This window comes from Thermoascus crustaceus, assembly GCF_041956765.1.
Source record: "Thermoascus crustaceus strain CBS 181.67 unplaced genomic scaffold VTN00scaffold_1, whole genome shotgun sequence".
Lineage (NCBI taxonomy): Eukaryota > Fungi > Ascomycota > Eurotiomycetes > Eurotiales > Thermoascaceae > Thermoascus > Thermoascus crustaceus.
The window spans coordinates 5,796,028-5,808,247 of NW_027192527.1; the positions used below are offsets into that span (position 1 = coordinate 5,796,028).

The following is a 12,220-nucleotide window of genomic DNA, read 5'->3' on the forward strand; positions in this document are numbered from 1 at the left end:
CCATTTGGGAGGACTACTGTATTCTTTAATATTATATTGGACTCCGCCATGCTAAGCAGGGTCTTTTTTTGAAGAGTGCGGGAGTCTCAATGTAATCTACTCTATTGACGACTCTGGACGGGTTTATATATAATACATACAATGATCTATTGACCTGTATGTAGATACCTAAGATACCAAATTACGGAAAGTTCCCGGGGGTCATATGGTCTGCATGCTCCTCGAGAAAGTATGGTTTTTGATAGGTTAGGTGGGTGCAGTACGTAGCTGTTTGTGTTGCAGCGACCTGTGGTGTATTTTACGAGAGACGAACACTTTTGCATCAAAGGATTGAATAGATGAAGAATTGGGGTAGAGTATAAGTAAGCCGAGAGGGAGGGTTACCTATCTAGATACTGTACCTCTGCTGCCACTGGTACTATTAGTTTGGTTTATTTTTATTGATAGATTGCGTGTTGTGGGGTGAAGTGGATGTCACGACTACAATAAGTACCTACCTAGGTAGTTAGCTTTGTGCGTAGATATTCAGCGACAGCAGTAGCCATCATATATGTATGTATATTAAAAAAGGTCACTGATGTGCTTGATTCAAATAACCTGACGTATAATTGTCCTGTACAGTAGAAAGGTGTCCGTTTATGTATATCGAACTTAAGGGCTCGTATTGTAACTGCTTCTGGTGTGTTACGTTATGTATACATGCACTGTACGTACAATAGATGCTCCTTAATATGTCCTTTTAGACGTGAAACTACTGTACATACATAGAGATGTAGTGGTTTAGTCTGGAATTCCGGAGCGGGGTGTCGAGAGGTGGATTTCCACACTTTCTCTATATTCAAAGCGAAGGTTGTACCTCTTCTTATAAGGAACCGACATGGGCTGGCTTCGAACAAGACCTTGGGAGTCTTCAATATCTCCGTTTGAGCCTATCCAAGGTGCAAAATTCCGTAGTCCAATAGCCGAACTTGTGCACCAGGCCCATCAGCGTTGGGTATGAGGATACTCGGGTTCATCCTTTTTACAATGCGTCGGGAGCCAACGTTTGCGCAGTAGCATTCGCCATGGGATGTAGGTTTAGCTGGCGAAGCGTCTGTTTTTCTAAGACTCCATAAGTCGGGGAAGAAAGAGACCCGGATTTCGAGCAGAATCACACCTTATAGTAGACTGGTGGTAACGGCGATGAAAGCACGCGATCAGGTGCACACGCAGTCGGTTGATTACCTATTGACCTGAAGGGGCTAAGTCGGCTTTTCCTAGTGGGCGTAGGAGCAAGCCTGCCTTTGGGATCCTGACTATTGCTGTTCAAGAGGACGAAGACTCCAACTGCCTCTGACGCAATATCCGGACGTTGTGCAATGGCCCGACATTCCAATGCGGACTGGTTCAGACGGCATCACCGGCGCAGGTCCACCGAGGTTCTGACGTTGCTATACCCATCAAAAAAATCTGGCCGTTCGCGAAGTACTGCTCTCTTTCGTCGTATTCGCAGTCACTTTAGCGGTTGAATTGTCCTTCGCACGCCCGGACTCGTCGTCTTTGGATTTCGATTGTTGTGCAGTAGCTTTCTGGTGCCACAGGGAATCTTCTTCCTCAATTTCTCGGAGAACTAAGACACGGGCAACGGATCAGTATAAAATCGTTCCAATATAGGTCGATAAGCGACAGACCTTCTTCCCACTCTCTTTCTTTCGCATCATCCCCGGTGCCGAGCATCTTCTCGACGTTCACTTTCTCTCCATTTGTTATTTTCTCGATGACCTCCTTCAGAAGCCGGATTTTAGCATCGGCTCTTCGAGTATAAGCCGCAAAGTCACTCTTGAGGACCATCATTCGAATAGCCTGCGAGCCAATCAAAATGAAAATTATGATGAAGAAGCTTGCGGGGTTCCATTCCTTGGATTTCTCCTTTTTCGCATCTCCAGGTTGACGGCTGCGAAGCAACTTCGGAATAATCATGTTCCACGTAGATGGCTGGATTATCCTCGGTAGGTTGCTCGAGGTCGACTGTAGACGGTTCTGTTGCAGAGTCGGGAGGAAAGCAGTTCCGTATGGCGGCGCAGCCCATCTCCGGGAGAGGAGACGGGCAGAAAGCCTCACTGGAGCTACTACGGTGTTCACCATATTCAAGGAATTCGCCCCCAAAGAAGCAATCGACCGTTCAATCGCCAACTTGGCGGAAAAGAAAAGAGATGTACGATACTCCGCCGCCCGCCGCCAAGACGGTGTCGGAGCGTCGGGCATGAACAGCCCGAGTTCCTGGAGCTAACTCGTTTGGTCACGCTGGGCAGCGGTTGCTGCGACAACGCCGTTTGCCTAGGCGAGCCTTGACCCCATGGTATCAGGCGCGAGCACGGGCGAGACTCAACGTCTCAATTGCTCAATTAATGCCATGGCTGTCGAAGTCTTATTCTTACCTTAGATATCTGCATCCATGGCGATAACAACTTTCCTCCCGGATTCTCCTGTAGAATCCGTGAAGCGCGCTGTCAGGTCGTCAGAGACCTGCACCGCGTCGACCGTCTCCTCCCTCCAGATCCTCCTCCGTTCCTCCTCGAAAGACGATTCAGAGAAGACTGGCAGCGAAAAGAGAAAAACTGCGCGAACAACAAAATCCGCATCCTCGTCGACGCGATCGAAATCTTCTAAAGCTGCCGCCAAGGTGGCTGTATTCCAAACGTCCGCCGGTCTCCAAGATGAAGCGCGATTGTCGCTGCAAGAAAAACTGGTTCTCGCGACGGAGGTGTTTAATGCTGCTTCCAAAGCCTTGTCTGATGCGCTACAAGGTCCTACCTTTAAGTCTCGGACGGGAAAGTTGGATAATGGTGAAGTCGCGGTACCACGCGCTCCGACATCCAAGACTCCTTTGCAACCCAGCTCGCCGAACCGAATGGCAACCTCGCCTACGAAAACGAAAACGTTGAAGACGACATCACCCAATACCGACGGGTCTGAAAGCGGTATCCTCGCCATCGCTGAATGCGCCAGACTAGCATTGTCATGTCTCCGAACGTTGAAGAGCGAGCAAGGCAGTCAAGCAAATGCCTCTCAAAACATTCAACTCGAACAAGGAGCGTGTATATTAGCGGGGAGATTCATCGCTCTTGGTCTTAATGACTTGGCGTACAGAGAGCTACGGGGTCTCAAGAAGAGAATACAGCAATACCTGGATAACGCGAGCGACGATAAAAAGGGCGACGCGGACAAAACACGAGAAGATAGTCAGGAGGAAGAGACAACGAAGGAAACAATGGCCGATCTTTTGTTTTTGAGAAATTCGGAAAGTGCTGGATCGCTATACGGGTTAATTGTTTCTTTTCAGGCGAATGTTTTGAGACTTATTGCAGCTGAGAAGAGAGTTTCGACCGTGCAAAAAGTCTTGGGAACATTGCTCTTGTCCAATCCAAGCAACCCCGCTAAGATCATAATGGATGCGCTTAAGACAGGTAGCCTGCCCAGAGAGAAGGCAGCTTTACAGCTGCAGTCACTCTCACACAACATATCTTCTCTCTGCCCGGTGATCCAGCGGGCGAAAGATTATGCATCCAGATCAGCTATAAAGCCAACAACCTTGATCACTCTCCAGTTGCTGTCACTTGACGTTCGAACAATGTGGTGGAAGATCTCTGGCCATGCTTGTGATGAGAACAGGGAACTTTGGGAGCCATTGGCACGTTACCTTGGAAGCTTTGCTCATAATTGCTATGGGGTTGGAAAATCAGATTTCGTTGCTATATACAGAACTGTGCTTCGACTTCAGTCAGCTCTGGGAAAAGATAAAGCAAAGTTGTCGATGGATTCAGGAAATACGAGTTCGATGTGGAAGATTGTGACAGCCTTAGGACAGATTGCACAAGAAGCAGATTGCGTTGAGGAAGCTCTGAAGCTGTATACGGACTCGATAACTCCTGCTTCTCTTGATCAGACACTGGCCCTTGGTACCATTCGCTGCAGAATCGCGTTTCTGCACTTGCAGCGGCTGAGAATATCCGAGAAACATCAAAATACTGTGGCACGGTCTCTTGGTGACGCTAGCACTGCATTAGGCTCATCGTTCAAGGGCAGCAGTGACGACTTGGAGGAATTTCTTATTGAATCCGCGAAACTCAAGAAGCTGGCAATGACTTGCCTAGGCGATTGTATGAATTCCAAGGCGAGCTACATTGACAAGGAGATCACAACTCGGATTGTCGAATATCTTCACAGCTTCGTGCGGTTCTTACGCCGTTACGTTGGACGACAAAGCCCGGAGGACTGTGAACCTAAGGACCGTGAGCAATTCAAGCAGCGGCTTCACATGTCCAAGAATATCATTCTTGCGGCTGTAGATTCTGCAGTAGGAGTCGGGAAGTTGTCAGTCGCGTCTAAAACTGTTGCTTGGGAAGAAACGCTGCCACTTTTTGCAGATTGCCAACGGCTTCTTACGGCACTCAACGCTGCGGTTGACGAAAATTTCGATCCGTCTGGGAATGACGCCCAAGGAATGGGATTTGTTAAATTATCCAATATCTTCTGGTCACGATATCTCAAACAGAAGGAATCAGGCAAGGGATATGTGGAGCTGCTGCCGCTCTTGAAGCAGTCTACGAGCTTACTCCAGGGCCGTTCGCCGGAGGAAAGAAGCACTGGTTTTGCTGCCCTTAAATTCGAGCGACTTGCACACCTATACTATGAGGCGAATAAGGAATTGGAATCTGAAAAGGCGTTTTGCCAGTCAATCCAAGAGCATATAGATTCTGGAATTCTCCAAGACCTTACGACCAATATCGCTGGGAAGCCACCCCACCGCGCTTGTCGAAATGCAAAGAGCGGCGGTTTTGTAATGGGTCGGGTACTCTCGACCTACCTGAAGGTGAAACTGCGGCGGAAAGGCGGCAACGATAATCTCATCTTTGATGACAAGCACTTGGAGCCCGAACAAAGAGCTCTCATCCTTGAGTGGCAGCTGGGATTATTGATGGAGTTGCATTCATATGCTTCCATCGATGAAATCTTTCGTTCGACCTTCAGCCTTCTTATTTCCACCCTTCTTCGTTTATACGCACCTGAGAACTACCCTATACGCCGTCTCCGAGTTATTCTTTACGCGTTACGCTTCCTTCTGGAGCACCCGAACTCTTTGGACTCTTACATCGCCGATACACTGATTGCTGAGGGGACCAGAGGTGTCTCTCATGAACTGGACATCTCTCCAGACTCGGAGTTAGCTAGGTTTGCGTCGCATATCAGAAACTCCTTACGGCTTACTCTCGGGTTCCACAGAGGGGAATTGCAGACAGACGAGTTGAATGGAGTAGTCTCGTCATGGATTTTGATCGCAAATAACTGCCATCATTGGGAGTCGGTGGAATCCTGCGTTGATGACACGGAACATTGGATTCTTCAGATGAAGGCGACTGTCGATTATATGGAAGTTCGTGGGATGTGGAAGCTTCAATTAACCATTTCTGAACTTCTCTTGCGCATCCTGGAACTTCAGGATGCGAAGGACTTTTCCGGCATCGTACTTCATCTCTCACGACTTGCATTGCAATATTGCAGACTGGGATATTGCAAAAGGTCTGGAATTCTTCTCTCACGAGCCGGTCAGTATATCGAGGAGCATGATGTTTCCTCTCTCGCGACAGTGTCCTGCAAGCTGGCCTCCGTGGAATATCTGCTTGAAACTGGCCATTTGGAGAAAGCTGCTAGCACGCTGTCGGAAGCGCGAGCTATATTCCAGAAGAGCGAAAGGAAGCAAGAGATCGCCTGCACTACGGCGCAATTGAGGATGGCATGGGAAAGGGTTGTCGCTGATGCTGCTCTTATTCACTCCAAGCTGGCTCTTGCGCAAGGGTCAATGACAGATGCTCTCTTTTTTGCTAAATTGTCTGTGCGACTGAACTGCAGACTCTGGGCTAAACTGGAGAGGCTCACCGAAAGGAAGCAGGATAAAGTGCTTCCCGGAAAAGGTGATTCAGAAATCGAACTTTTGTCTGAATCGGTAGCCCACATGGACATAGCCAACCCTTCTATTGGTCCATCCAAGAGCTATTCAGAAGGAGCTCCCTTCTGGCCTCATATTGCCTCTCATCATACCAGTCTGTTGAATCTGGTTCGTCTGTCTGCTCACAATGGCCTCTTTCAGGATGCCATATACTACGGAGAGCAAGCAATGAAGGTCAATAAAACACTAAATGCTACTGTTCGTCTGATCGCATGCCAAGCCCAGCTCGGATGCGACTGGATCCGTGGCGGCCATATATCCGAAGGTAGAGAGATCCTGCAATCTGCGGCGCAAATGTCCAAGAGCCTTGAAAGTAGCATTGAGATTGTGTCCCTGCGACTGAGTATTGCCGGTCTCTACAAAGCACAAGGTCTTCACGACGACGAGCTTTGCAGTCTCTGTGACGCTCACAAGGTCATCCTTGCCCTTGCTGAAGACCGTAACTCAAGCTTCGACGGATTGTCAAGTGATGATTCATTAGAGGACAGGATGAGCAAGTTGAGCATCCAGAAGAACGGCAGGAAGCCACGAAAAGCAGCCGCTCCGACACGTCGTACCCGGAGAACAAACCGTGATGCAACGGCAGATAAACAGCCAAATGCTGACGCAGCTTTGGTTGAATCAATGTCTCTGCAGCAGCTTAGAGTTGAGGTTCTTCGACAGCAAGCTACTTGTTTACGGGCAGCTCAGGAGTTTAATAAAGCTTCCCGCTTCCTGAGTCAGGCAAGAGAGATCGCAGTCTCTGGAGCAAGCCAAATATCTCTGCAAATCAGTGAAAGCGAACATCTGCTAGCAGATGCAATCCGGCGTTTTGCTACACACGCTGTGTACTGCGTCTTACCAGAGTCTACACTTTCGTTGCCATCGATACAACCTTCAGGAGAAATCGTCGAGGAGCCAAATGAGGTGAAAAGTGCATCTAGTTCGCGGAAACAGAAAGGACCGGCTAGGGGAACTCGTTCACGATCTACGAAAAGAGACGAGGACTTCTCTATTATGCTGTCAAAGGCTAAGGAATCTCTCAACGATGTCTTCGAAACCGTTCCTACTTTTGGTTCAACTGCAGAGAACCATGCCGCTTCGCGTCTCATGAGCTGCATCTCTGTGCTGTCCCATGTTACTGTTCCTGGCCAGCCAAAGGCAGTGCCCGTGTCACCAGCGAATGTTAATGGTAAGTCCAGCTGACCGTTCTCATATTGGAGAGATTGCTAACGAAATCAGAAATTGGCCGTATCAGTGCTTTTGACAGGGAACGGTTGTCGATTGACATTGACAAACAACTCGTCAGTCTCTCTGATCCCTTGACCTGGCCAGCTTCCGCGCTCGCAACGGTCGAGACGGATGTGGATGCATACTCCAGATTCACCAAGGACTACATCGACATCCTTCCAGAAAACTGGAATGTCCTCTCCCTGTCAATCAGTGCAGACCAAACCGAGTTTGTTATATCAAAAATCCGAAATGGCCGTACGCCTTTCCTCTTGCGGCTTCCTCTCAAAAGGGGTACTTCGGATGAAGAAGAGGAAGAATTCACGTTCGACGAGGGCAAGCAGGAGATGCAGGAAATCATAAAACTTGCTAACACAAGTGCGCACGATGCCCGCTCTCGAACGGACAGAAATTCGAAGAAGGAGTGGTGGGCGCTACGGGAGTCGCTTGACCGACGCCTGGAAACTCTGCTGCAGAACATCGAAAATGTCTGGCTTGGTGGTTTCCGTGGCATTTTCTCGCCCGTTTCTCGGAACGTAGATCTGCTCTCCCGGTTTGCGAGCTCTTTTCACAACATTCTTGACAAACATCTTCCTTCCAGACGAAAGGGTGGTCAAGGTGGAGATCTGAAATTAATGCTTCACCCCAGCGTTTTGGAGTTGTTCATTGGCATTCGCGATCTCGAAGATGGGTCAGACCCTGAGGACTCAATTATGGACCTTCTATACTTCGTCGTGGATATCCTGCAATTCCAAGGAGAACGCAATGCTTACGACGAGATCGACTTCGACATGATGATCGTTGAGACCCTCGATGCTCTAAGGAATTATCACGAAGCTGCTCGATTCGAGCCGGAATGCGGACAGGACCATACCGTTTTGATTCTCGACAAAGCTCTCCATCTGTTTCCGTGGGAATCTCTACCCTGCTTGCAAGGACTTCCGGTCTCTCGGATGCCATCCTTGAGATGTCTTCGTGACAGAATCTTACAATTCCGACAAATTAAGAAAACTGCTACCCCAGCACGTTTTTCTGTTGACCGCCACCGTGGAGCATATATACTCAACCCTGCTGGAGATCTAACGGCGACCCAGAGCATTTTTGAACGTGATCTTTCTGCTATGAAGAGATGGACGGGGATTGTCAACCGGGCACCGACCGAAGAGGAATTCCGGAACGCATTGGAATCCAAGAGTATCTTCCTCTACTTTGGCCATGGTAGTGGCGCTCAGTATATTCGTGGTCGGACGATCAAGCGGCTAAACCAATGTGCCGTTACATTCCTTATGGGTTGCAGCAGCGGCTGCCTCACTGAAGCGGGCGAATATGAACCGTACGGAACCCCGATGAATTATATGCATGCAGGCACTCCTGCTTTGGTTGCCACCCTGTGGGATGTCACCGACAAAGACATCGATCGGTTTGCAAAGTCTGCATTTGAGAAATGGGGCTTGTTTGCAGGACACGAGGCACATGAGAAGGAAGATGCTCACGTGAAGAAAGGAAAGTCAAGAAGCACGAAGGAAAACAGGAGTACTTCAAAGTCTCCTTCGCCAGAGCCTGAGCACAACCAGTTTGCTGCTCTCGATGAGGCGGTTGCGAAGTCGAGGGGTTCTTGCTTATTGAAGTACTTGAACGGGGCAGCTCCAGTGATATATGGCGTTCCAGTGTTTTTGAAGTGAGAGAGAGATGAACATCATTCCTTGGATAGATGACTACGGTTCTGGCGTTCCGGGTGAGGGGCGTTAATTTGTTTGTGTTGGAAAGGCTGGATGATTTGGGATACGCTTCGGGCAATACATGTTTCACGATTAGTTCTGTACCTAGGTATATCCTCTTAATGTCAATATTTGGGGACCTGTATCAACTTCCTTGCGTAGTATAAGATTGCTTAGCATCCTTTGCCTTATCCTGACAAAACTTCCGATTAGTGGCTGCCGGCTTATCTCCAACGCTGCCGCACAGCACAAGACTGATTACCGAATACTACCACAGCTCCCCATCATTGAGGACCTCCGCGACCTCATGCAAGTGACGTCCGCATCGCATCTGGAGACTTGATGGCGTGGCGAAGATGATGAGGGGATGGAAGCTCTCCACGGCGGGGTCGGAACCGCCCAGCATCGGGTGCCCCTCATCCCCTCACGGTGCTCCACTCGATAACAAACAAGGGCCGTCCGGCGTTCTTCTCTATCTCTACCTACTCTTTATCCTCTACCCAGATACTCTCCTCCTGGATTCGAGCATCAGAACCCGTCACCATGTCCGTCACGACCAAGGCCACGATCGCCTCCTTCGGCGGCAAGCTGCTCAAGCTAACCCACAATGCCACCACGACCGGCTGTGAGATGGGTTTCAACCTCTACCTGCCACCGCAGGCCTTCCAGAATTCATCCCAGAAGATTCCCGTCCTGATTTACCTGTCCGGCCTCACCTGCACGGCGGAGAACTGCTCCGAGAAGGGATTCTTCCAGCATGGCGCCAGCAAGAAGGGCATCGCTGTGCTCTACCCTGACACCAGCCCACGTACGTCTTGCCCTAGCTCTGTTACCCCCTGAACCTGCTTGATCAGCTTTTGCCAACTGTTTATTTGCCATATAGGTGGTTTGAATATCGAAGGAGAGAATGACTCTTGGGACTTCGGTACCGGTGCGGGCTTCTACGTCGACGCAACCAAGCCCCCGTATGACAAGGGATACAAGATGTACAGCTACATCACCGAGGAGCTGCCCAAGACGGTCTTTGCTGCCTTCCAGCAGCTTGACCCGACCCGTGTCAGCATTACGGGCCACAGCATGGGCGGCCACGGTGCCCTGACTCTGGTATGATTCATTCTTCAAACTGCAGAGCAGAATCCCCGGAGCCGATTACTGATTGTGATTCCCCTCGAAACAGTTCCTGAAGAACCCCGGCAAATACAAGTCCGTCTCGGCGTTTGCCCCGATTGCTAACCCTATCAACTGCCCGTGGGGCCAGAAGGCCTTCTCGGGCTACTTCGGCGCGGACAACCTCGAGAAGTGGAAGGAGCACGACGCTACGGAGCTCGTGAAGAAGTGGAAGGGCCCGCTGGACGTGCTGATCGACGTGGTATGTTGTTGCAAATCCTGTACCCAGTCGAGGGGAATGCAGTACGGGCTGACACAAAGCTTCTTCTTTTCCAGGGCACCGGCGACAACTTCTACAAGCAGGGCCAGCTCCTGCCCGAGAACTTCGAAAAGGCTGCCAAGGAGGCCGGCGTCGAGGGCGTCAAGATCCGCTACCAGCCCGACTACGACCACAGTTACTACACCATGGCCACCTTCTCTGACGACCACATCGAGCATGCTGCGAAGTACCTCTTTGCGTAGTGCGTTTGGCCCGTCTTCTTCTTCATCTTCTTCTATATCTTAATTCGTCCCCCTGTTTGTTGGGGGACTATATAACAAGATATTTTTTTTCTAGATTGTATATATGATGTTATGTTAACTTTCTAACCTTGGCAGAAGCGATCTCAAGGCGCCAAAATCCTTGATTTAAAATATCCCTTATACCTATACCTATAAAATACAAAAGTAGATTCCCTTCCCTGGTTCTGACATACATCCCAGCTGTTGATGCCACTGCGTTCATATTGTTTTCTGCTGTAGAATGCAATGTTATTATGAGCAAAACTGCTTGACGTACAGTACGTAGCCTCTATTTCTTATTTTTTGGATTATTATCACATTTCAATTTCACGCTTCTCCCGTCCCAGTTGTCATGTGTTTTAGATGTCATGTGCAAAAAGTTCCTTTTTTAGCATATGCACATTTCCACAATATCTAAACATCTCATCTCACCTCTCCTTCATACCCGCCTACCTGCCCACCTGCCTGCCGCTACTGACTGGCTTGGTTGTTTATGCTAACGGTTTCTACCTAAGTCCAGGTACAGTACATACATTAGGTAAATACATACATACACAAATAGAAGAACATTACAATGAAAGGAAAACGCGACCAACTGAATATATCCCATCCGATCAATTGACTTAACTACTACTACGGCTACCGATCATTTTATATATATATATATAGAAATGTACGTGTACATACGTTTCCCAAACATTTTACTTAGTGCATTACATCCTTACTTCATTGTCAATGTGAATGAACATCTGGCATACTGATGAGGATACGAGAAAATGGTATGAGACATAAATACACAATACTGATTTCCTAGAAAGCCTGCTTGCTGGTCTTGACTTATCTCGTCATGTCTTGAATTGTAAGAGACTGTTATTGGTGTCTCTACCTAGGGAGCTTCTACTTCCCTCTTCAGAATCCTATACGATATGATCAATGACGATATGTGGATCAGTCATGGCACAAGGTGTCAATCTAGGAAAGAAAAGAGAATGGGGTGATCCTGAGAAACGAAAGATAGACAAGTGAGGTAAATATTGAATGGCATGATATAGTAAGATAATAATAAAGTATAATAAAAATAATTGATTGTGGCCGCCTTTATGTTATTTATGTTATTTGCTACATTTGTTTGTTTTCCATCTGAGAGTCCGAGTCCCCGACCAATGCCCCGTTATGATGAACCCTATCCCTCAAATCCACAGCAGTGCGGCCGTCCATGGTCCATGTGTAGATAATCTCTATCCTCAGTCATACCCATTCAATTCAAAAAAAAACGTTACAAAGATCTTTACCTCCCACGGTCTGACTTAAGATTCCCAGACCAGACCCAGATTTTCCCTCCTAACGCTCTCTCCCTCCGCCTTTACCTTCCCTTTACCTCTGCTTAAATCAGATGAGGCCCTGCTTTTTTTTGTCTTTTCTCCTTTTCAACTTCCTTACTACACATCCTCTCAAAATGCCTATGCCTAAGGCCGTTGAACGGAAATGCGCTTGTATATGGATGATGAGAAAACGCCCGAGAAATGCAAGGAAATGCATCACACACAAACTATGTACGTTTTTAGAAGTTAAAAGGCAGAGGACTAAAATGGAAGCTAAGGAAGTGGACACATAAGGGGGCGGGTCAACGTGACACACC

General features: G+C 48.4%; 3 protein-coding genes across 3 annotated transcripts; 2 read left to right on the forward strand and 1 right to left on the reverse strand.

The window, feature by feature from the left end:
- Positions 1 to 1,439: 1,439 nt before the first annotated feature.
- On the reverse strand, positions 1,440 to 2,124 carry VTN00DRAFT_2100 (uncharacterized protein; the record flags this gene model as incomplete). Its single annotated transcript, XM_069428282.1, has 2 exons — positions 1,440 to 1,609; positions 1,671 to 2,124. 2 exons carry the CDS (start codon positions 2,122 to 2,124, stop codon positions 1,440 to 1,442), a joined length of 624 nt encoding a protein of 207 aa, XP_069292802.1.
- Positions 2,125 to 2,434: 310 nt separating this feature from the next.
- VTN00DRAFT_2101 (uncharacterized protein) lies at positions 2,435 to 8,877 on the forward strand (the record flags this gene model as incomplete). The annotated part of the gene is made up of 2 exons (XM_069428283.1): positions 2,435 to 7,157; positions 7,208 to 8,877. The coding sequence occupies 2 exons, from the start codon at positions 2,435 to 2,437 to the stop codon at positions 8,875 to 8,877; spliced, it is 6,393 nt and encodes a 2,130-aa protein (XP_069292803.1).
- A 579-nt stretch (positions 8,878 to 9,456) lies between these two features.
- Positions 9,457 to 10,542, forward strand: VTN00DRAFT_2102 (uncharacterized protein; the record flags this gene model as incomplete). Its single annotated transcript, XM_069428284.1, has 4 exons — positions 9,457 to 9,721; positions 9,797 to 10,017; positions 10,091 to 10,282; positions 10,357 to 10,542. The coding sequence occupies 4 exons, from the start codon at positions 9,457 to 9,459 to the stop codon at positions 10,540 to 10,542; spliced, it is 864 nt and encodes a 287-aa protein (XP_069292804.1).
- Between the last annotated feature and the right edge of the window lie 1,678 nt (positions 10,543 to 12,220).